This window comes from Corvus kubaryi, unplaced genomic scaffold (genome assembly GCF_017639235.1).
Source record: "Corvus kubaryi isolate FWS band 111438036 unplaced genomic scaffold, C.kubaryi_AGA036_p1.0 133, whole genome shotgun sequence".
In the NCBI taxonomy this organism is placed as follows: domain Eukaryota; kingdom Metazoa; phylum Chordata; class Aves; order Passeriformes; family Corvidae; genus Corvus; species Corvus kubaryi.
In genome coordinates this window covers 29,555,203-29,580,680 of record NW_024580667.1, presented here as the reverse complement: position 1 = coordinate 29,580,680, position 25,478 = coordinate 29,555,203, and the positions used below count along the sequence as shown (strand labels likewise).

Below are 25,478 nucleotides of genomic sequence, written 5' to 3'. Positions count from 1 at the left end.
AAGTTACACAGTGAAAAGTTCCAATGTTTCAGAATATTTCTTTTCAGTTGCAGACATTATAAAAAAATTGCTTAGTTTCTGAAGCCTGGATTTTCTGCAGGCAGTAATGATATAATAGGTGATTTTTCTCTTTGGTTTCATGGTCTGGTAGATAGGTTTGTGTGAATCATGGGAGGAAGGTTGAAATGGTTGGTTCAGTTAACTGTTTGTCGTGACCTTTGCTGACAGTAATTGCACCAGTGGTAGCAGTGGAAAAGCAGTTTGTGTTTTCACATCTTCATGTAGGGGTCTATGAAATACTGCTTTTGATACTGAAGCCAGCTGAAGTTTGTGGCTGTTTGTTACTGTAGAGCAGCAGTTCATTGTCTAAAATTGTCCATGTTTAAAAATAGCAGATCAGAAGAAGCCTCAGTTCAGTAGTTTATTTTACAGTTCCTGGTACATGATGTTGCCTGATTCCGATGTTGGCATGTACAAACTTCAGAGACATCTGTTGTGCCACTTGTCCTTTCCCCTCACCCAGAAGCACTTGAATATCCCTGGGAAAAGTATTATCTCTTCAGTGCCAGAATCTGCATCTGTGTAGCTGTGTTTGCTAGGGGAGATACTTGTTTCTGTTGAGCCACAGGTCAGCTGCCAGTCTGCTGTCCTCTGCTCTGTGCCAGCCTGCTTGCTCCCTTTCCTTAAGGACAGGAGGACAGATGGATTTGCTGTCACTCAGGTAGTGGGGCAGAATCTTGCAGTATATTAGGAATGATAAGAATTGCCACTACCGTGGAAGAGGGAGCGAGAATTGAATGTATTGAAGAGATGTGAGCTGAAGGTCACATTATTTATGTTTTATATTCTTATTTAATGTGTCTTGCTGAAAAGTAAAATAAAACTATTTTACAAAATGATAATCTAAATGTCAAGTATCTTACCAAATTTCTTCCAGGTGACCAAAGTGTTTGGGACAAGACTTGGCCTTTAAGCTCACCCTCCAATTATTTTTTAAAAAATTGAGAAAGTGTTTTTTCAGAAAAAAAAAGGATGTATGTGTGTTTGGAATTTTCAGAAAGAAATAGCTTACTGTCTTGTAGTTACTTTCAGTGCTTATATATAGTATGGTTTATTGCTGCATGTATGGGTTCTTATTCTAGAAATAACTTTGAAGACTTTATAATTTGAAGAATTAAATTCGTATTCCTTGGTCTCTGTTACCATTTGTGCTTGTTTGTGTCACCTAGCTGTGACAGAAATCCTTAAATGGTGCTATGAATACGCTTGCCGTTTATATTGTATAAATAAACTGCAAATGTGGCTTTTGTTCATGATTGTAGGTTACCTTGTTAATTTTTGTTTTGCATTTTTCAGAAATATAGCTAACAGCTGTCTTTTGAGCCATCCTAGTTTTTGTGGCTTGGTAATTAATTTTGAAAAAACTATACAGAATCAGTTCCATTTTGACGCTTTCTGTTAATGTTTCATAAAATGAGAACTGTTTTAAGCATTTCTTCTGTTATCCTTCAGGAAAATAAACTTTTAAACATTTCCTTATCAAAACCATGAAGGAAATTTTAAAAAGGAGAATTGTTTCTTAAATATGTCATTGCTGATCAAGTAAGAATTAAAGACTTACTATGTCTTCATTTATGGTTTATATTCCTTTACAAGTAGGGTATAATTTGGAGATGGAGATTTGAAGTTATGTTACAAATAGAACTGAAGAGGCATTTAAAGTCAGTGTCTCAGGTCAATACACTGAAGTATTTCTCCTGAGTTTAATGATTTACAGCCTTACATTATGAAAATAGTAACTAGATATTAGACACTGTATATCCATGTTTTAGAAGTGCTGTAATACAATCTTAGTTTGCCACGTGTGGAGGATCTTGGTGTTGAACTTCAACAGGCTAATCTAGGTCAGTGGGCCTTGTGACACCCCTCCCCCATGAGGGCTAAGGGATTGTGAGAGCACAGAGAAAAACCTGTTCATTAAAAGTGTTGAGAAATAGTACTTTATGTATCCCTCAGCTTCATGCTTGTTTTGTCATCGTGGCACGAGTTCAGTGAAGCAAAATGCTTTCTCTAGGTCTCATTTACGCTGAGATGACTGTGCTGTCAGAATAGGGCAAAAACATCAGTTTATTTCTTTTTTTCTTTTTTTTTTTTTGGTAAGGGTCTTACTATTCCAAGTACTGTAAGAATACATAAGATAATAATAAATAGATGTGTAAGTCATTATTTGACTTTAAGGTGTTTTTTTTTCTTTCTCTTTTGCATTTTAGTGTTCTTCCATTTCGTATTCAGCTCTTTCATGATACCACTTTTGAGCTATCCATTTTTTGACATGAATACTCCCTTAAAACATCTTCCGCCTATTGTATTCATACCAGTACATTCATAAAGCAGTTCCTCTGATTCTTCCTAAAAATCCTGGTTTACTACCTTCATCAGTTTTCTTTTCTGAAGATATTTAGGTTTTAACCACTTATGTGATCTGAAGTCCAGATGTTCAGCTCTAGGTATGGGGAAAAAAAAGAGGAAACCCTTTGAAGTTTGTTCAAAGCCTACAGAAAATAGAGCAGTATTTCATCTTCTTGGGCTTCTTTTTCTTAGTTATAATATGCTTAAGGTTGGCTGTATTGAATCAAACTGTTCACAGACAGTGTTGCATCTTATTTTTCTGATATTGTTAGTACAGCTGATTGCATCAAATGCTTTATAGGCACTACTGAAGAGGCAAGGCTAAAATTAATCATGTGATTTCAGTGAGCTTGTTGAGATGCCTGTCATTACCAAGTGCACTTGTATTCCTGCATTTGTGTTGTGAGAGGAGATAGGCAGAACTTATATCCTGTAAGGGGCTTTTAATTGCATGATTAAGTCTAAATTTACATTGTGTACAGAAGTAATTAAAATGTAGTCATGACACTGAAAAAACCTTTTAGCCTTCGTTGTTGTGATATTTTCAGCTTTTATCAAATTTCTTGACCCATACTTTCAAGTTTAGATTTAGAAATGCTGAGTCAAAGGATGAAATTTGACCTCCCCTGTTTTTCTCAGAGCTCCTTCATCCCTGTATTTTCTTTTACTTTTTTTGCCTTTGCATCATCATTCTACCCTGTTCCTTCCACCACAGCTTGAAACCACTTGTCCAGCTCCACATATGTTTGGTTGCTGTTTATGCCCTTAAGGAGTGTATGTGTTTGTATGTATCTTTACCCACACACAGGAATTCAAATGCCTGCTATTTTGTTCTGTTCATGAGTACTAGAGCATCAATTCAAGCAAGTTGTACTGATGATCTAAAACTTTGAAAATCAGAGAATCATAGAATACGCTGAGTTGGAAAGGACCCATGAGGATCATCAAGTCCAACGCTGGGTCCTTCCCAGGACACCTCAATAGTCACACCATGTGCCTGAGAGCATTGTCCAAATGCTTCTTGAACTCAGGCTGGCGCTGTGACCACTTCCCTGGGGAGCAGTTCCAGTGCCCAACCACTTTCTGAGTGAGAAACTTTTTCCTGATATCCAGCATAAACCTCCCCTGACCCAGCTGCGCGCCATATCTGTGAATCTTGTCGCTGGTCACAAGAGTGAAGGACTGGTACTTGCCCCTCCACTTCCCTTCACAAAGATGTTGAAAACCACAATGAGGCCTCCTCTCAGTCTCCTCCAGGCTGAACAAACCAAGTGTCCTCAGCTGCTTTTCTTAAGGCTTCCCCTCCAGACCCTTCACTGTCCTCCTGCGCCCAGCCACAAAATGAGTTGCATTCTGAATGCACATGCAGCTGATCAATATTTCTCCTGCTGAATACTAATAAGTTGAAGTCTGATGTTGTTCATCTTTTGAACAGGGGAGCAGACAGCAGAAAGCTAAAAGCTAAATGCCCTTTAGGCATTATATTCTTTGTTGGTATAAAATAACATTGAAAGCCTATTATGGTTTTGTTTCTGAAGGAAATTATGTGTATGTGATTGCATTTTTGTCCTTCCCTCTAATTTTTGAATTTGCTCATTCTAGAGGTTTGAAGGGTCATTAGAAGCCTGTTAAGCCAAGCCAACTGCATCCTTTATCTCCTCTTCGTCCAATGGAAGTAGTGTGTAGTGGAAAGGGAAAGAGAAGACAAAATATAAAATTCTCTAGGAAATTAGAGCACATTAGTTCTGCTGGTGACAGGAATGTGTACTCATTATAACAGTAGTTTCATGCCAAATTCTGCTTGAAATGTGTTTCCAAGTCTGAAATCTCTCCACACTCCAACATCTATATTTGCTGTTACTAAAGTTTATTAGTCAACCTTGAAATACTTCAGTCTGGTATTGGCATTTTTAAGGTGTCTAATTTACCTGTCAGAAGCCTGTGGCATTCCCTAAAAGAGCTAATGAAATGGATGTTAAGAAACCACAAAGCATGTTATTTCTTTGTGCTGCTAAAACAGGAGCAAACATGCCTTTGGACATGCTACCTATCTTAGGCTCATGGCAGGTTAGTGTTCTGGCTGTGGCTGAGATGGTTTAAGAAGCTGCTGTCTTCAGCTGCTTGTTTTGTCCCCTGTTTTGCTCAAATATCTAAATAACATGTCACTTCTTAGCGCTGTTCTGTCAAATAGGCTGGGTTAAACAATTCCAGTGTTTTTCCTTCTAATGTGGAGAACTCTGGGCTGGAGGAATTAAGAAGTGAAGATGCATAGTTGCATTGTTCGCTGAAGGGAGGGAGAGATGTGATAAATTTTAACAGAAGAGGGTAAAACCCTTACCTATCTCTACTGCATCCAGAAACATACCTGACTGTAGCTGCCAGTTAACAAGTATTCTGCTTATGGTGGTCTGAGAATTTAAACTGGTGTGGTATGACTCCAACTCCTACAGTGCAGGTGCAGATTAGGTAAATAATGTCTCCACCCTTCACAGAATAACTGGCAAAGCATAGCATTGCAATGGATGGTGAGCATCAAGGCCTGGTGAAGTGACATGTGAACAGTTTTGTTTAGAGTTCCCTGTAACCTTCTCAGATGAAATTTGAATCGTTACTATTAATAAGCTATTCTCTCATTAGACAGTTCAGTTCATCAGTAACAAGTGTTGTGCAGGTTTGAGGGTTTATTGAAATGAGTTTCACCATGTTGATTCCCAGATGGATTTAAATATTTTGAAAGATTAACTAAATTTTTTGTAAAGATAAATTTACTTATGGAATAAGAGAAGATTTAAAGTGAGGAAGTGTATAGATATATCTCACTTAAATAGTGTTACTTTTAATAAAACAAGATAGTCCTTGGTTCAGTTTTTAGATGTCTGAGTTACAAGGATACTATAACCTGTTCCAGCCTTTACTACACTTTGTATATGAACTTTGTTTTGCATTCTTGAAATACTAAGGAAGTTTATATAAAGTATTTATGAGCAGAATTATTTAATTTTGGTAGAAAGCCTTCCTAAAATTGTAGCCTTTTGTAATTGTGAAGGCACATCCTTCTCCCCCAGCTTTCTTAACCTCCCCCTAGGTCTGAGATGATTGAAACATGTCAAACCCTAAACCTTAACAAGGCAATTCTGCTGACAAGAAATTTAATCTTGCTTAATTTATGTAACACCTGGATGTCATTGTGGCTGATCAAAAGTGGTTTGAAAGGAATGCAGTTGCAGACTTTCAGGGAAAGTTCTCTGTAAAGTAATTGCTAGAGGATTGGTGGTTAGGTGGTCTCTGCTTGTCCTAAGTATTTCTTTCTTGTAGTCCCCATGATGGATGTTTCATAAGTGTCGTGTTTTGAAATGAAGGGCTTTTTCAGCTAAGTCTTTAACTCTCAGAAACAATTTTAGAGGGTTTCCACAATTGAGTAACTTGCCAGGCAGGAATGAAGGATGAATGCTGTAGTTCTGTATTACTCGACAGACTGCTGAGTCTATTGTCCAGTGCTTGTTTTCTGTAGCACCAAACATGGACTCTCTTCCCCAAATGTAAGTGTTAAAGTGCCTTCTCTTTTCTTCATTGACTATTTCTTTGCTTTTCCTATGGATGTATGAGACCATAATTTGGGAAATGAATCTGCAGCATAAAATTATTAGTCAAAACCAACAGTGTTAAGCAAAGTCTCTTTGTGAAGAAGAGAGCATGGTGATTTTGTATTTCGGTGTTGTAGCCTGGTGGTATGTAGAGGTTGATAGGACTTTAGTGTTCAGGAAGGGAGGAGAAAAGTCCTGATTTTTATGTCTTTGGATGGTTTGCTTAGAGGGATCATGAAACTGGGATGTCAATATTGACTATGTTCTGTTATGGTACTCTGAAGTATGCGCTGCTAGATGGTTTTTGGGGTTTTTTTGTGTGTTTTTGCTCTGTGCTACAGAGTTCTTTGGGAAATTTTGTGGAGCTAAAATAAAGGATGGTGTGGCTTTTTGTCAAATTTCTTGTTGGTTTTGCCAGATTTCTTGTAGTTTGAGTCAGCATGTATAATTGCTGCTATTGCTTTCATCTAGACTGCAAAGAACAGTTTTTAATCTAATCTTTCTTGTTGAAAAATTAAGTCCCTCGTAGTCAGGTGGAAAGATGTGAATTGCCTCAGGAAAAGGAATCTAACACATTATGAAATGGTGAAATGTGAGTAGCAATGTTGAAAACAGCCTGGGGTGATGGCTGACAGCAAACCTTAAGTGACTATGCAACGTGATCCAGTGGCAGAGAGGGTTGCTTGAATTCTTTCCTGGGAACACAAAGATGCGTTGCAAAGTGGGGACAAAACTTTGAAATACTTTTTACAGTTACAGCTGCAAAAAAGGTTTTATACCTCCTTAGGTAAAATTTTTGACCATAGAGACTACCATAAATGTGTGTCCAAAATTTCTAGTTTGGAGGCACTTGTTCCAAAAAATATGTTGGTTTTGTGTTGGTTTTGTATAGTTTTGGGGTTGTTTTGTTTTGGTTTTTTTTGAAGTGTCTTCTCACAAGCTGTTTCTTACATATATGCAGACATGTTTTTTTCATACTCCTTAGTCAGGTGTCATTTAAAACAAAGGTACTTCTGTGTAGCTGCCAGGCAAGCTGTGGTTGGCTTAGGGACAAGTGTAGTAATGCAGTGCAAAGCAGAGTGGGGTGGCTCAGTGATCAGACTGTTAATGAAGGGACAGAAAAGAACCCCTTTAGGAATGTACTTTGTTGATATTTGTCCTAGGAATTAAAGCTACAGAGTATATAAAAATACAGTTTCCAAATTTTTGTTTTAGAGTGGTTTTGTGTTGTTGTTTTTAACACTGTACTTTACCATCTGTTATTAGATTACTAGGACTTTGGGCTGGTGCATCCTTACTCTGGTGAAAGAAAGGGAAAATTAATATTCTAGCACTGGTACATAAGTCAGATGTTTTATTTGCTAATAGTACTTGAAAGCATCTTAAATTTCTGACATTATTTGTTTCAGAAGCGTAGCAGCTCTTTGCAGTGATCCTAGAGCTTCTGAGAGTTGTTTTATGACTTCTGAGAAACTTAAGATAATGTGTATTGGGTGCAAAATGAAAGCATATTCTTGTGGGGACTTGCAAGGGAGTTGCCTGCACTTAAGAGAAGTCAGATTCTGAGGTTGGATGATGATAAGGATTTGCTGTCTAACTTGTTTTTTTGGAGTGCATAAATATTTTCTGTGATGTTTTAATTTCAGACATGAAATATGAAGGTTTAGATATGTTTAGACAAAAGCAGTTTTGATGATAACCTTTGTCTAAACACGTGTTTGATTGTATTTATGTTGTACCGTGTGCATTCAGTATAGAAACAGGGAGTTTCACAGGGGGTTCAGACTTCTGGTCAGTTTACGGTTTTCAAGTGGTCTTTATTTTTCTTGGTACTGGATATAACAAAGATGAATGCCCATAAAATGATATCTGTCTTTGATTCTCAGATGTGAATGAATTGAAGGAGTGCCTTCATGTACTAGTGAAGGAACAGCAAGCTCTGGCCACACAAACTGCAACAACAGCTCTTTCAGCTATGAGGCTAAAGCAGAGGCTGGTTATCCTGGAACGATACTTCATTGCTTTGAACAGAGCAGTTCTTCAGGAGAACGTCAAAGTAAAGTGGAAAAGCAGTAGCGTTCCTCTGCCTGCTGTGGATAAGAAAAGGTAGTAAGTAACACTTCCATGAACAAGTTAATCCATTAGAAAAGTCATAGAAAGGTTATCAACCTTTCTATGTCTGTGAGAGCTTAATGTGATTTATTCCTCCTTGTGAAACATTAACGGTAAAGAAACTTCTTATTTCTTAAGATGGCTTTACCATATTAAGTGGTGTTATCTGCCATCAGTCCTCCTCCTTGCCTGGTGCTTTCTTACAGTGTCTCTGTACTAGTAGGTTTTTATTGTAATACATTGCTGTAGATATTAAACTTTGAGGTATAAGTATACATTTATTGAAGTATTTCTTTTGTTCTACTCAGCTAGAAAGTATGGGGAAGTCTATTTCAGAAATGATGCTAATGGAAATTACATAATTTCAATAACATTAATGTATTTTTGTCAATAGTTGCTCAGTTAAAGCACATAAATTAAAAAATACAAATACATAAAAGCAGAACACAGAACCTTGGCTTGGGTGAGAAATGATGTAATTGTGCATTTTATAGGGAGCTATTTCAAGAGAAGGAACTGAACAAGGAATTATCTGATTACTTTTCATGTCTGGATAGCTATCTAGACCTAAAAATAGAAAAATCTATTAGATAAGGCATTAAAGAAAGTGTTCGGTAGCTGTCTGACAGAGCAAGCAATCTGGCTTGGGAAATTTTTGTTAGGTTGTCTCTAGCTTCAGATATGAAAAGAGAATGTAAGTAAGATATCATAACTAGCTATTATGGAATTGGAGTTCTGACAAGGATGTCTTTCTTTGAATAGACTGTTCTCTTGAAATTTTTTTTCAGTTCTGATTAAAAAGAGCACTGATATCTTTAAGTTATCAGATTGCTAAAAATGCAAGTATAATTTCTTGAAAAAGTCCTAAGCAGTTCACTTTCTTTGTAATCTCACAACATACCAAAATAGACTTGGTGGTTCAGTGTTGGAAGCAGTAGGGCATCTCCTGTTGCTGACTACAAAGGGGAGCTTACTTAAAATAGTGTGATTGTCTGCATGAAAAGAGAAGTTAACAGAAATGAATGTTAAGTCCAGTGGATATTGCCAAAAGTTGAAGCTATCTGTCTTCCTTAACCACACAAGTACAGAAATTGCAAAGAGAGATTTGTAGCATTGACACTTGAATAGAAAGATAAGAAGTGAAAAAATGGGTGGAATTAATTATCAATAATTAAAGATTAATTTTAAAAAGTCTGTAAGCTTAGTTTATGCAGTCCAAACTAGCTAAAAATACAGACTTCCCGAGTAAATAATTAGTACATGAATTACCTTATGTTTGCATATCTTTAGTAAAGCATCATAATTTTGCTTTGAGTAACTATGGGCATTTTTTTGGTGGCAGCCTATTATGCCAGTCTGGTTTATATTTTTCTCTGTGAAGCTTTTTGATATTGGACGTTGAATTGGTTCTTTGAAGTGGTTGAAGTTGAACTTTGGTTGCTGATGTTTTGATGTTGTCCACCTTGTTTCTCAAGATACAGTTATGCTTCTTTACAAATAAAAATTGTGTAATTGTATATGCCTGCATATGGCTAAATTATAAAATTGTTGAATATGTAAGTTATACAAAATAAGTGTAACATAAATATGTATTATTATTCTATAGAGTTATTGAAACTATTCATACATAATTTTTTTTTTTAGCTCAAGACCTGTTGGCAAAGGTGTAGAAGGACTTGCACGCGTTGGATCCCGAGCAGCACTTTCATTTGCATTTGCTTTCCTTCGTAGAGCCTGGAGGTCAGGTAGGTCTGCTCTTGAGCATATTGAATATATTTTTCATTTGAAGCCAGTTGACTTAGTAAAGCCTGTGTGTGTGTTAAATATTTGCATAGAACTATAAGTTTATAAATGATAGATTTGCATAATTGCGTTTATGTGATACTGTGCCCAACAATGTTGTTGCTGATCAAAGCCACCCAAGCCAGTATCAATGTTATGTTTTTCTGGGATGTTTTATGCTTAGGAAGGTAAGTTGGGATTTCATGAAAAGCATGTATTTTTAATGCTCAATTTTAGAAAAGTTGGATTTATTCTTCAGACAAGGTCAAGTCACTGTATTATTACATGATAGTAGCAGCTTAGAAAAAGTTTTGAGTGTGAAGCTTGTGTTTAGTTTGTGTACTTGTCAGCAATTGTCAAATTGCAGAGGTTGGCAGAATTGTTCCCTGTGCCACTAAACCTGCCTGTCTCAGTCTGCACTGTTTGGTCAGATGGCAAGTGTGGGCTTACTCTGTCCAGCCAGCCCTAGTTCACCTCTTTTCTCAGTGGCTGCATAGTGGAATGAGCGAGCTGGTTTGGGTTTTCACCTTTCTGAATTTTATTTTTTTTTTTGGTGAAGATTTCTTCAGAATGCTGTGGTCAAATATTCATGTGAAAATTGAGAACTTTGTCTGTAGGAAGGAACTTGTATCTTGTGTTGAAAAAAAGCTCTGCAAAATGTTGTGTACAACAATTTCTCTAACTTTTGTAAAGATGGGAATTTAACTTCTCTTGCTGTGTTCCTTAGGTGAAGATGCAGACTTGTGCAGTGAATTGTTACAGGAATCACTTGATGCACTGCGAGCTCTACCAGAGGCATCCCTTTTTGATGAAGGGACTGTATCTTCTGTGTGGCTGGAAGTGGTAGAAAGAGCTACTAAATTCCTAAGGTCTGTTGTGACTGGGTAAGTTTCTTTTTTTCAGCTCTTAAATGGCAAGCTTGCATCTCTCAGAAGCCCATGGTATAAACATAATGATTTATAGAATATTGGAAAGATTTCCTTCCTTTTCTAATGTTGTTATACAAGCGAGCAAAAAATTAATGAACTATTGAAATGATGCTCTTTAAATATGATTTAATGATTTTAGCTGCTTAAGAAAAATCTGAATTGGAATATCCTCAATCACTGCATGAAGACTTACCCAAAAAATTGTGTTTTACTAATGTAAAAGTAATTAATAATAATATTATTACCAAAGCAGAAGAATGCTTTGGTAATATTGTATACGTGCACTCTTAATTAAGTACAGTAAAATAATACAGATTTCTGTGCATGAGGGAAAATACACTAACACTGGACTTGGAACAGTCCCCTGCTCTTCACTGTTATTTAAGTAGGCTTCAGGTTACCTTTTTACAGTAGTTACTAGAAATTCTTTTCAATACTGGAACTACATCCTTAAGGTGAATATCATAAAACATAAAAAACATATTTGAATTTCACATATAAAATATGTGTTTCATATTCTTAGCAAGTTTAATAGAACTGTTGATAGATAGCAGAACTTGGGGCATATTTAAAGCCTAGCTGTTACTCTAAAACTTGATCCAGTGGAATGTGTGGGCTTTTCTTCTCAGCTGTTTTCATCACCACTTCAGTATTTTTCTGTAAGTTTAGTGGTTCTTGGGGTGCTGTAGATGCTTTTGATAAGCAATTATGTATTATTTTCTATTAGTTAATGTATATTGTTTGACTTTTAAATAGAGATGTGCATGGAGCTCCCAGTACCAAGGGGCCAGGAAACATTCCTTTGCAAGACCAACACTTGGCACTTGCCATATTGCTTGAACTGGCAGTGCAGAGGGGTACACTAAGGTGAGAAGCATGAACACTGATTTTTAACCATCGCTGTCCGTTGGAATGGGCTGACAGTCTTCAGTTTTCATGGATTTGGGTTTAATGTAATAATTGTGGTTCAAAGCATATGGACCTTTTCACTAAAGCAGTGGTGATTGATACCTAATACTATCTAGATTGCAAAATCCATTTTTTATATTTTGCTAATATGTTTAAAACACAAAGCCCTGACATCTGATTTTGCTAAACTTCCAAATGTAGAAAGGGAATTGTATGGATAACGTAACCCAGTGTTTCTAGGGATGCTTATTAATAGAAAATGTTGATTCCCTCTTGCAGCCAAATGTTGTCTGCAGTTATGTTGCTGCTTCAACTTTGGGATAATGGGACGAGGGAAACGGACAATGAGCGATCTGCACAGGGAACAAGTGCACCCCTTCTACCTTTGCTACAAAGATTTCAGAGTATAATATGTAATAAAGACATGCCCAATACTGAGGAAGAGATTCAGGTACTTATTCTTGGATTATTTGATAGGGGCATTATGTTGGAATCAAATTTCATTTGCCTGGCTAAAATAATCGTAAAATTATCCAAACAAAACCGGGAGTGGTGTTTTCCATGTAAAATCTATGTACACCACGGTTGTTTGGTTTTCATGTGAACATTTGAGTTTCTTGAGGTAGGGGAAAGAATGTCACAGCATGGTTAGAGGTAAGCATTGTTTCACAGTTAATGCTGTTGGGATAATGAAGTTAGATGTGGCTAAGTAAGTTTTCTGCATATTTGGATTGTTTTTATTCTGTGTTTAAAATTAATTGAAATGTAACTCTTAGTGAATATTAAAGGAGTTGATAAAACATAATAAATCAATTTTATCATGCTTGTAACTTTCTATTATATACACTGACTATTTTCTCAACATGCATGTTTCAGATTTTTCTCTGATGTAAAAAGAGGATGTGCAGAGTTAATTCATTTTCTCTTACACTTGTGCAGATAGTCATCTTGTCTAAACTTTATTATGTGTCTCTATGTGTAGTCTCATAGATACACCTTGAATGCTTTTCTGACTCCTCTTTTCTCTTTTCCAGCTTCTGACTTACCCTCTAAGTCCAAATGAAAGTTTTCTGAGGTATCTGACTTTGCCACAGGACAATGAGCTGGCGATTGATCTGAGACAAACAGCTGTGGTGATCATGGCCCATTTAGACCGCCTTGCCACCCCATGTATGCCTCCGCAGTGTAGCTCTCCTACATCTCATAAGGTAATTGTTTGCAATATCAAATACAGTAGGATGTTTTCCCTGAAAGCATAACTGAATTTCAGAATGCAAGGAAAACAGTTCTTAAGATTCTTCAAATTCCTTTCTGATTTTCACAACATAACCTTGAGTTCTGAAATTTGTCTTACATGGGTAACTTTTATTACATCAGCCCTTTTTCAGTTGGCCTTGGAGTGCAATTTTATGGTTTATGAACCATTCTGTCTTACCACTCTATGGCTAATTCTGCCATACTTTGAGCTGTTCCTTGTGTTTCTCAGAGTAAATTCGCAAGACCAGACTTTACAAATGTCGGGGGTCTGACGTACTAAAAAAATAAAGAAAAAAGTAAATGCCAACTTTCCAAGTTGAAGAATCTCTGAATCTCTTACAGTAGATATTTATAGCTCATTTAATACCAGACTGACCTGAATATGATGCATGCAAGTCCTTCTTTTTGGTATCTTCCAATTAGGTAGGTTTTATTGACTATTGGCACGAATAACAGTCTCAGATGTGAATATATTTGGCATAAAAGGGTTTAAAACATAATTTGCTCTGTGGATTTTATTAAGTTGTGTATTTCAAAATTTGGTACTTACAGAATTTCTTTTTTCCTAGGGGTCACTGCAAGAGGTCATTGCTTGGGGATTAATAGGTTGGAAATATTATGCTAATGTGAGCGGTCCAATTCAATGTGAAGGACTGGCCAACCTTGGTGTTGTACAGGTTGCTTGTGCAGAGAAACGTTTTCTGATATTATCTAGAAATGGAAGAGTTTATACACAAGCATATAACAGCGATACTCTGGTGAGAGTTTTTTACATGTTTTTAAAAATCTGTTCTGTATTACTTCATAAATCTGCTCTTCTAAATATTTATAATTCCTTAGGAGAGTAGTTGGAGATGTGCTGATTTCTGTGAGCTTTCTGTACTGTTGTATTTGAACCTTCAGAAATAGTGGGTTTTGTCTCTTGTGTTGATCTGATGAAATGCATGTGGATTCTATAATTTCTATCAGGCTAGAGGTTATGGATACAATTATAATTGCTTTTATTGGTATGCTGGCCTTGGTAGCTTCCAAAATTGGCAGATATGAAATGGATTTTACTTTTGCAATACAACTGTGTTCAAGCTGCGTAGTTTCTCAAAAAGATACACTGTAACAGAAGCCTTTGTCACTCAGCCTGTAAAGATAAACACCATTTTCATATGCACTGAAGACCTATGAGTATGGGAGCAAATAACTTCAAAGCATTGCTTTTGTCATATTTGACCGTTTTTTTTCTTCATGCCTCATTAATTTGAGAGCAAAGTTTTGATAAAACTGGAAATAGGAAAACTGTACCTAGTTATGTGATGGAAAATATCAGCAGTTTTTGTAAGCATGTTGCTTTTGTTTCGTTTGCAGGGACCACAGCTGGTGCAGAGCCTAGCTTCCAGAAATATTGTGAAGATAGCAGCACATTCAGATGGGCACCACTATCTGGCTTTGTCAGCAAATGGTGAAGTTTTCTCTTGGGGTTGTGGAGATGGTGGAAGACTAGGTCACGGGGATACAGTGTATGTATTAAAAATAATCATAACATTTATTTGCAAGTGTTCTGAATTCATTGTAAAAATTATTTTGTTGTGTATATAAGCAATGTTCAGCATTTGACATTTGGCTCTGTTACTGAACAGAGGTTGCATTCTCCCTGTGTGTTTTCTCTGTCTGGAATATTCCCAGCTCTCTGTTAATGCTGCTTTCTGAAATACTTGTAGGTAGAGGGTGTAGCAGTGAGCACTGTTAGTAGGCCTTTTATTAATGGTTTTATGAATCCAGAACACATTTTCTCTGTAGTGTTGACTCACATGTTGGAGCGGGGTCATAATTTTTTATGCAGTCATTTTTCCCATACATTATTGTCCTGCTTTTGTGTAGAAGCAGTCTTCTACAACAGTACTGCATAGGGGGTGTACATCAATACATTTTAGAGATTTTAAGTGTCTTCCCCCAGTACAGAATTCCCTCTGAAGCAAAAGAGAGACTACACAGGGGTTATCAGTGTCATGAAATTAATTGTTCAGATACAGTAATTAAAGGTAGTATTTTTAACAACAAATTTTTTTTAAAACATTGCATGAACTAAGTTGGAAACAGAAGTTGCAGTTGTTAGATACTCCTTCAGTGGTTTCTATGTTGTTGAACAATTTGACCTTAATTTTGGCTTGTAGCTCTATTTATATTTTGTTACTTCAGACTGATAATAAGGCTTGCAGGTAGAATTGCAGCAATTATGATGAGCATGTCACACCTTTTATCAACTACTTATCAAATCACCTTTTGTGAAATATGTCACCTTCTCTTTAAATAGCCCTCTGGAGGAACCGAAGATGATATCTGCTTTATCTGGGAAGCAAGCTGGGAAACATGTTGTTCATATTGCATGTGGAAGCACCTATAGTGCAGCCATTACTGCTGAGGGGGAGCTGTATACATGGGGACGAGGAAACTATGGCAGGCTTGGTCATGGTGAGTTAGTTGATATCTTCAAATAAGTTATTAAAGAATTGTTTAGTGCCTGTCACAAATGATCTTCCATTCCACCTAAAGCTGATTTGAGAACCTTCTGTGGCTTCATGTGAATTGAAATAATTACGGGAGGGATTGTCTCAAACCCACTAAATTCCTATGAGTTATCTGGAAGTAAGCAATTGGGTGGAGAAATAAAATCTGCGGTGTTCTCTGTTCCTTTCCTCGTGAAGCTAAGACTATTTCATGGGTTAAATCCATGTTGGATGTCTCAGAAACCCTATGGGAGCTTAGTCATGACACTCAAATCTAAAAACAGAACTAACCAACACTGACCTACACCCACATAGCAAAACATCCAAAAGCAAAAAAGCAAAAAAAACCAAACAAAAGAACCTGTCAGGCCTTCTGGGCTTTTCTTCTCACAGAACTACTTTGTTTTGAAGGTTCCAGTGAAGATCAGACCATCCCAATGCTGGTCACGGGGCTGAAAGGACTCAAAGTTATTGATGTGTCGTGTGGGAGTGGAGATGCTCAGACTCTTGCAGTTACTGAAAATGGTTAGTGGTAAACAAAACTTAAAAGTTTTAAGTAAGCTTACCTTTCCTTCCTTTTACTCTGAAGATGTTTATACTGCAGATATGCTTATTTCTAGTGGCTTGAATTCTGTAAGAATTTGAAGCTGAAATTCCTTCTGGGGAATTAAATATGTACATTTATACATTTTGCATATAATATTGCAGAGGTGTTTCCATGCATAGATACGCAGTATGTTCCTTATGAATATACAAATATATTGATTTATGGTGTATATATTTCATGTAAGTTTGTAATGGACACACAAAATAATACATATATGTGCATGTGTCTAAATTTTATTCATTACTGTATAAGCGCAAATATCTCATGTTGTCACAAGAGCCAGAATTCAGAATAGGAGAGCTGTCTCTGTTAACCCTTTGGAACTGTCAAAGAGAAACTGCATGGAAGTTCATCTTTCCAACGTCCCTGACCAAGGTGCCTAGGATGAGATAGATTCAAAACCTGCATTTCATTGTGTGAGGTTAAGCCCTAAAGTCATCTCTTAGAAAGCAGATAGTTCTTGGAAGCTAATTGTTCCTTTGAAATACAGCTGGTTAATATGATGTGCATTATTTAAAAACAAATGTTTGCTCATGCAGGAAATGGAAACCCAGATTTTATCCATTTTTTTTTCTCTTGGTCTCTGCATTGCATGCTTCCATTGCTTATGAGAGTACTTGGGGACTAGCTTATGCAAGCAGGGAACACAAATGCATCGGAATGTAAAGCAAAACTTTGTTTGTACATGCATGGGTTTACCATTCTTGAACTATAATTTTATTTACTGCAGATGCAGAATGACTTGACTGTTTCTAAGTTCCTACATCAGGACTTAGATTTAGTAGTGTATTTCAAAAGAACATGATAGATGTGGTGATTTAATTTCATTTTGAGAAATGCTTGAATGATATAAACTGAAAATTGAAATAGGCTTCACAGGCAGTTTGGCCATTTAATGTGGAAAACATTTTGTAAGTTCTTATAAATAATAAAAGAAACCAGTTTTTAATTTGCTTGATTTACAGTAAATCCTATGCTTCATATATTTTTAAGAAGGACTTTCCATACACTAACAGATTTTCAGTGCATGTTCTATGTTGCACTTTTTATGTTCAGTTTTGTCAGCATGAAAGCTTTTCAAATATTATTCTTTCTTATTGTCACAAACAATTAGTAATTAATTTGGAACTACTTTTCTTAAAATAAAATTTAAAATCTGTGCTTGTTATAGAATCTCGGGTTTTTAAGAACTTACTTGTTAAAACAGATGAGTTAATTACATGAAAAAGCAGTGCGATTATTTTTTTTTTTTCCTCCTGATGTAAAGGCCAGGTGTGGTCTTGGGGTGATGGAGACTATGGAAAACTGGGAAGAGGAGGCAGTGATGGTTGCAAAACTCCCAAGCTGATAGAAAAACTTCAAGATCTGGACATTGTGAAAGTACGCTGTGGGAGTCAGTTTTCTATTGCTTTAACCAAAGATGGCCAGGTCTACACCTGGGGAAAAGGCGACAATCAGAGACTTGGGCATGGGACGGAAGAGCATGTTCGATATCCCAAACTGCTGGAAGGCTTGAAAGGTAATTATCAGAGCTGGAAATATTCCAAAGTTCCTTTTACTGCTGTTGGAGTTTTTTATGGGACACAAATGAACTCAACTTTAAGAGTGATGATACCATGTACTGTGTCATATTTTATGCTGGTAGCACTGAAAAAGGTAATAATGTGCATTTCCTGTTACTTCTGCATTTATACCTACAAGATTTTAGCAGACTTAGACACTATGTCTATGCTTTAAATGCTGCATGTCTTGTGTTCTCATTATTCTTATTGCTTTTCTTTTATTAGGTTCACAGAAATGCTTATTTAAAGCACGTATGTTTGCATTGTCATGCAAATAAGTATATATAAAATATATTATTAGATTAAGGCAGGTGAATGGAATAAATGAAAATAACAGACAACAAATAGTGTCATTAAAGTTGCATTTGCCTTTTGACTAGTTCATAACAGAATGAAAATTACGTCTTTCCTTTGTGAGAAACCTGAGGTTCTGTAGGAGATGATGAGGAAGAAACATTTTTTATTGGTCTGTCTTTCCTTTAAATTATTATTCATATATGTTGAATGATCTAAATGAGAACAACTACTGAGCTAATGACTACAAATAACTTCACAGTCTCTCATCATAGATGGGGAGATCTTTTAAAAAATCTTTCCCGAAAAGGTTTCTATGTAGAAGGCACACAAAGTAGAAGATTTTTTTTAACTTATAAACTTTCATACTTACCTGTCTCTTGGTTTTTGCTTTGCTGTACTCTTCCAAGCCACTACTGAGGCAAAAATGAGACTCTTTGACGTCCATAATATGTTCCTAGTTAAGCGTGGTTGTAATTAGCATGGTTTTCCTTCTTTCTGCTATTTTTCTGTCAATGATTGTAATATCCAAGTTATATTTTCAATATCTAACTTTCCTATCAGGGAAGAAAGTGATAGATGTGGCAGCTGGATCTACCCATTGTTTAGCACTGACTGAAGATAGTGAAGTGCACAGCTGGGGAAGCAATGATCAGTGTCAGCATTTTGATACTTTGCGTATCACTAAACCAGAGCCCGCAGCTCTCCCGGGATTAGACACAAAGCATATTGTTGGAATTGCTTGTGGACCTGCTCAGGTAGGTTTTATTTTTGAATGATTTGGTTTTTACCTTTCACTGAGGTTAGTTCTGTATTCTAATTCTGGTCCTTCTTTCTGTGCTTGCATGACGTTTTCTATTCTTATTCTGAGTAAATGAAGGCTTTGGGAAAAAAAAAATCTTGTGCGGTTGTTCTGCTGAAAAGGGGTGATTAGCTTTCCCTCTCTTGGATGTTCTGAGAAGTAGCTATTTACTTGTTTTGTTTTGTGTGGTACAGCAATGGAGGAGTTGTCAGCATGTTGTTTCCTGGGGCACAAATAGTAAGGTATCTGGACTGGGTATGACAACACACTGGAAAATGTGATGGGAGAGTTCTGGATCCGTAGGGTTTTATGTATGTTTACAAGGATGCAAGTAGAGTATTCTCTTCCACGGTTGTGCTGGTATTATTTCCACATGAACTATTGCTGTTTGAGGGCAGATTTAGCTTTACACTCCTATCTGTAATCAGTGTCATATTTAGAAAATAACCGACTGTGGAACTTTGTGTATTGTTTCCATTTATAGAGTTTTGCTTGGTCATCGTGTTCAGAATGGTCAGTAGGCTTGCGGGTACCTTTTGTGGTGGATGTTTGCCCCATGACATTTGAGCAGCTGGATCTGTTACTGAGACAAGTAACTGAGGGAATGGATGGATCCTCTGACTGGCCCCCTCCTCAGGAAAAAGAGTGTATGGCTGTGGCAACATTAAACCTTTTAAGACTTCAGGTACCTCCAATTTCCTACACTTTGAGCAGTCATTGAGCTGAATGTTTTCACTAAACTGCTTGGATGGAAACAGTAACCTTTAATGTGCCTTAAAACACTTTTATTGGCTGTAGAAAGTGAAAGAACTACACTATCATTTTATAATTTGTCATCTAGTGTTGTTTTTTTTTTTTTCCCTCTTGACAGCTTCTGGGTTTCATTAAGAATGAACTATAAAAACAATACCTAAATGGACTAAGCCTTGTATACTCACTCAGAGATTTTGAGCATTTTTATGGACTTTAAATAGCATTTTTAAAAGTGAATGATCTCTTTAATTGGTGTCTGGCAGTCACTGAAAATGTGCTGGTTTTTCTAGCATGATGTAGTGAGGCAGAAACAATTTAGGTTATTTTTTAGGTTTACTGCAGAACTTCGGGGCTTATAGCTACCATTTGTAATCTTTGAGTATTGGTTTAAATTCAGTATGTAGGCAAGCCAGAATTTCCCTTTAATTTTACAGATTTGCAGGTAAAAGTTTGTATCTTGGTCACTGAACTTACTTGCTCCAGGATCGACTTCCCCCCCATTCCCACCAAGTTCATACCATTTGTTAATTAAAATTTGCCTTTTTTTTTTTTTCAGCTTCATGCTGCCATTAGTCATCAGGTGGATCCAGAATGCCTTGGCTTGGGTTTGGGCAGTATCCTGCTCAACAGCCTGAAGCAGACAGTGGTAACATTGGCAAGCAACGCTGGGGTTCTTAACACAGTGCAGTCGGCGGCTCAAGCGGTGCTGCAGAGCGGCTGGTCTGTGCTGCTGCCGACGGCGGAGGAGCGCGCCAGGGCGCTCTCAGCGCTCCTACCCAGTGCAGGTTGGTCCTCAAAGTGAAGCCTGCTTGTTTAAGCCTCACTTTTTGACTTCATTACTAGCTTCTTCCATTCGTAGTTTCAGGAAATGAAATGAATGTCAGCCCAGGACGTAGATTCATGATTGACCTCTTGGTGGGCAGCTTGATGGCTGATGGAGGCTTAGAGTCTGCACTGAACGCTGCTATTACTGCAGAAATTCAGGTATGGTTCATCAGCTCTGCAGTTCAGGTTCTCCTTGGGGCACTGGATTTGTTGCTTTTATAAACACAGAGTAAATGTGCCTTCAGTTGTGAACTGTGCAGCAGCAGCTACTGGCATGTGTCCACCATGGTTTTGTGGAATTTCTCTACTCTTTTTTACCTTCGCCACCTTCATCCCTCTCTTCGCCTTTCTTTTTGTATTATAATTGTTTTTTAAAAAGTGTGCCCATGTGGTTGTTACAGAATATACAATAGACATTTTGTCTGGTAGCAACTGTTTCATTTTGCCATAGGTAAAAGTAACTTGATCTTGTTACTGTGAATACTTGTTAACAAAATGTTTCATAATCATAGTGGAGGTTTGTGTGTTTTCTTTAACTTCATTTACTTTTTTAGGATATTGAAGCAAAAAAAGAAGCACAGAAAGAAAAAGAAATTGATGAACAAGAGGCAAATGCATCAACACTTCATAGGAGCAGAACTCCATTGGACAAAGACCTTATTAACACTGGAATCTATGAATCTGCAGGAAAACAAAGTTTACCATTAGTTCAGTTAATTCAGCAGTTACTGAGGTAATTGCTTTGAATTTGTCTTTTACTTTTGTAGAGATGTATTTAGATGTTCTGTGAACTAGTCAGCTAAAGGATGGTAATTTTGGTTAGCAAATAAAGTCTTCTAGCATTTTTAGCTCCTCAGAATTCAAAATATTGAACGTTCTCCTAGCTTATCTGTGGTTCTGCTATGTTATGTTTGCTGAGGAGCAATGTTCTATACTTAATTACCCAATTTTAGAAAGACTGCCTTGCTTTTATGGATTTTGATACTTCTTCTCTGGTAGAAGTATCTGAAAGTTTTTGTACCAAATATAGGACAAATGTTTAAAAGACTGTCCTTAAAAAGTGTGAGAATCACCACAAATTTGTTTAGAACTGAATATTTTGTCCTATTTATTTAGAACTGTCTCATGGAGACTGTAAGCGGGAAAGAAACCTGAATTTTAAATTCTTAACTGAGAATTGTGAATGCATGACCAATTAGGGTGCTGAGAACAAAGCTGCTTTATATCAGCCAGAGGAGCTACAGGATTACTTAACATATAGCATGTAAAGCAGGAAGTAATTATGAGTTTACCAAGAAATTTATTGCACTTTTTCACTTAATTGTGATGGCAACCATGTAATTTAATCAATAGTGAAACTGTTTTGAGCTATGCAGTGTCATGACTTTCACTGCAGCCTCTCAGTGAAGATTGTCAGATTGTGGTTTTTGTCATCACTCACTACAAAACACAAACTTGAGGTATTTTACAAATCCTGTGAACCAAAATGTATCCACAAAACCATTGCCTTTTTGAGTTCCACGGTCCAAAGGGGTGGAAGTTCTACATAGAAACTTTGCATATATTTCTGCAAAATTTTGCAAAATCTTAACCCATGAACTGTGGACTGTCTTCACTCTGAGCTCCCCTTAAGTACTCTGTGGTACTTTTATACCACTTAGGAACATCGCTTCACAGACAATAGCCAAACTAAAAGATGTTGCTCGTCGCATTTCTTCCTGCATGGACCAAGAACTTTATAGCAAGGAGAGATCTGCTTCTCTGGACCTGTTGCTCCGTTTTCAGCGTCTACTTGTTAGCAAACTTTACCCAGCAGATTGTGTTGGCCAGGTCCCTAACACATACAGTAAGTAGTGGTTTTAAAAATAAAAGCAAACAACTTCTGACCCCTCCCCAAGTATTCCTGTAGTAACTTTTACAGGATAGCATTTTCTTATTTCAATTTATCTTCTTGTCTCATTTGTCAGCCTATTTGCTGAATTTGTCTGAACAGTGTTTGAAAGTAGTTTATTTACATTGTGTTCTGTAAGTTAATTTTTTTTTTTGTTAGGTAATAGGATCTGGAGAATAAACTTTTATAAATTTTTAAAACTACGTGAGTTCTTAAATTAGTGCTAATATTGAGTGGCATAATTCCAGAATAGTTTGTCAGCTTTTGAAGTCTGTGTCTTAAATATGACTATGTGGTGGTCCTCTGCGCTCTTCCTCTATTTTTATACAGGTCCTGACCTCTTAGGTGTTGGTTCTTTACTGAAGAAATACACTGCTCTTCTGTGCACGCACATTGGTGATATCCTTCCTGTGGCAACCAGCATTGCTTGTACTAGTCATAGGCATTTTGCAGAAGTATCTCGTGTTGTGGATGGAGATTTAACGGGTAGGTTTTTACTTGTTGTCCTCCTTTCTTCCCCTTCCACAGAATTTTAAGACATTCTTGAAAGTTCTAAATGGCTACAAAGGAGTCAGTTTAATTTTTTGGTTAATGGGAGAGAAGGAGGGAAAATTCAATGAGGAAGGCAAGAGCTTTGTACTCAACACTAGTCAAAGGCAGAATATATTAATGGTGATTTACTTCTGCAATGCAATGAATGTAGAACTTGAACTAAATGTGAGTATCTTCTGTGTTTTTTGTTTCAGGCATTCTTCTTCCAGAACTGGTGGTTTCTATAGTGCTACTCCTCAGTAAAAATGCTGGATTAATGCAGGAAGCTGGTGCTATCCCTCTGTTAGCTGGCTTGCTGGAACATCTAGACAGATTTAACCACTTAGCCCCTGGAAAGGAACGGGATGACAATGAGGATTTAGCATGGCCAGGAATAATGGGTACGTACTTAGTAGCATTTGGACTGCTTTTATAAAGTAGCTGTACAAGAGTGGTGACTGTTCATGAACTACTCTCAGGAGGAGAATTCTACTTCACAGTACAAAGTTTTATTAACCAATTTATATGGCACTATTTATTCTGTCAGTACATTCTTAAGGAAGTTACATATAGAGGTAGGATTAAGCAGAGTACAGATGCAGCTTTTTCAAGAAGTAGTTCACATCATTTCACATTTTGACTGTGAAAAGTTGCAGTGAAAACCTGTGTAGTACATCTAGGCATTTTGTTACTAAACTCTGTCTGTAACACAAAGGATGAGTAATGTGAAAGCTTTGAAATAAGGAATTTTTATTTTCTCAGGGTACTTTGTAATATGAGCTGTGTCTGTGGTCAAAAGAGAAGAGTCTTTTATATTAAAAAAAAAAACTGAATTAGGCTGAAATTAAATATACAGCAAATTCCTTGCAGGCAACTGAGTAATAAAACCAAAGTAATTTGGAGGAAGAAGCGATTAGAGCAGTGATTTGCCAGAAACCTGATTGTTCTGCTCCACCTCCACACAAAACAGCCATATAGCTGGGCAATGCTAGGTGACATTAGAGATCAGTGCATAAAAGCACACAGTATACAGATAGTTGAATTGCATAATATGAGTAACATATTAATAGCCATTATTACTTTTGAGCATGTAAAAAAAAAAAGCAGCCTTTGAATAGAAGTGAAAAATTTGACTAGGCAACTATTAAAAGAATGTTCAGAAAAAACCCCTTACTTTCCAATATTTTGTTGATAAATTCTCTTTTCTGTTTTATATGAATAGGTTCATTTTTTACTGGCCAGAGTTGCAGAAATAATGAGGAGGTGACACTTATACGTAAGGCTGATCTAGAGAACCACAACAAAGACGGAGGATTTTGGACAGTGATTGATGGGAAAGTGTATGATATAAAGGACTTCCAAACCCAGTCTTTAACTGGCAGTAGCATACTTGGTGAGAATTTTCATCTGACTTACAGACACAAACTACTTTTGTTTCAAAACTAGGTGGAATTACCACATTTTTAGATACTGTATTGACTACATCATTCTTTCATTAGCTCAGTTTGCTGGTGAGGACCCAGTTGTTGCTTTGGAAGCTGCTTTGCAATTTGAGGACACACGGGAATCAATGCACGCCTTCTGTGTTGGCCAGTATATAGAGGTAAAAATGTTACTAATGGGTAAATGTTTTCTAAAGTAAAGCATTACTTTGCTGTTGGAATTCTTGTTGGAGCTCAATTCTAGCTTACAATTACTGTTTCTTTTGTGCAGCCTGACCAGGAAGTGATTACAACGCCAGATCTCAGTACTTTGTCATCACCTCTCATAGACACAGAGAGGAATTTGGGTCTTCTCCTTGGACTGCATGCTTCCTACCTGGCAATGAGCACACCACTTTCTCCTCTGGAAATTGAATGTGCCAGTAAGCAGGACGTCATTTTGAGCTTTAAAAAGTGATAAATACTTGTCAAAGCATGCAAGAAAAAGACAAAGGATGAATAAATTGCTGAAAATTTAGCACTTCGTTAGTCTTGATCTTCTGCAGGAGTTCTTCATTCTTAACCTTAACTACCACACTCATCAAGATCCCAATAATTTAGCAAGATTTAAATAGGGGTTAGATAATTTTGAGCAGTCGAATTCAGAATTTTGTAATATGCAACATAAAATAGAAAACGATGCTACACAGTCTCCTATCTCACCAATTTGTGGTCAGTTAAGAGTGCCTGGATCATGTGGTATTGGAAATTTTCTTATTGGGTGTCTTGGTTTGGTCAATAGAAGGTATAATTCAATATTAATAGCAGAAAAATTGCTAAGGTCCCCTGTATCTCTAAACAGATGATGGCTGCCCTGTTACTTAATTGTTTCTCAGTTGCAGAACCCTTTTGTTTTTCCTGTGAAAAAGTTTCCGCAAATGAAAGATTTACTAAGTCTTGTTGAAGCTGTGAATGCATTTTATTACAGGAAATTGAATCTTGATAGCTTAGTCTTTGATCAGAATATTCACTCATGTTTTCTTTACTTCAGAATGGTTGAAGTCATCGATCTTTTCTGGAGGCTTGCAAACTAGTCAGATTCATTACAGTTACAATGAAGAAAAAGATGAAGACCATTGCAGTTCACCTGGTAACACTACCCCAAATAAATCAAAACTATATGCACATCGATTAACTTTGAGTGACCATTCACAACCCTTTCTCCAAGCTATTGCGGATAATAATATTCAGGATCACACCGTGAAGGTAGGCCCTCAGTAGTTCTGTGCACAAAAAATGTTTCTGAGGGGTG

General features: G+C 36.9%; 1 protein-coding gene across 1 annotated transcript in view; it reads left to right on the top strand.

The window, feature by feature from the left end:
• Positions 1–25,478, top strand: part of HERC2 (HECT and RLD domain containing E3 ubiquitin protein ligase 2) — a 104,874-nt gene that overhangs the window by 19,612 nt on the left and 59,784 nt on the right. The window contains exons 5-27 of the mRNA XM_042041265.1: positions 7,880–8,099; positions 9,750–9,850; positions 10,615–10,771; positions 11,573–11,683; positions 12,005–12,176; positions 12,760–12,933; positions 13,552–13,740; positions 14,342–14,493; positions 15,288–15,445; positions 15,892–16,005; positions 17,355–17,606; positions 18,508–18,701; positions 19,230–19,430; positions 20,055–20,283; positions 20,358–20,482; positions 20,878–21,056; positions 21,985–22,169; positions 22,545–22,700; positions 22,961–23,146; positions 23,968–24,138; positions 24,245–24,348; positions 24,459–24,609; positions 25,218–25,432. Of these exons, the coding sequence (XP_041897199.1) occupies positions 7,880–8,099; positions 9,750–9,850; positions 10,615–10,771; positions 11,573–11,683; positions 12,005–12,176; positions 12,760–12,933; positions 13,552–13,740; positions 14,342–14,493; positions 15,288–15,445; positions 15,892–16,005; positions 17,355–17,606; positions 18,508–18,701; positions 19,230–19,430; positions 20,055–20,283; positions 20,358–20,482; positions 20,878–21,056; positions 21,985–22,169; positions 22,545–22,700; positions 22,961–23,146; positions 23,968–24,138; positions 24,245–24,348; positions 24,459–24,609; positions 25,218–25,432 (3,896 nt within the window). The remainder of the gene's footprint in view (positions 1–7,879; positions 8,100–9,749; positions 9,851–10,614; positions 10,772–11,572; positions 11,684–12,004; positions 12,177–12,759; positions 12,934–13,551; positions 13,741–14,341; positions 14,494–15,287; positions 15,446–15,891; positions 16,006–17,354; positions 17,607–18,507; positions 18,702–19,229; positions 19,431–20,054; positions 20,284–20,357; positions 20,483–20,877; positions 21,057–21,984; positions 22,170–22,544; positions 22,701–22,960; positions 23,147–23,967; positions 24,139–24,244; positions 24,349–24,458; positions 24,610–25,217; positions 25,433–25,478) is intronic.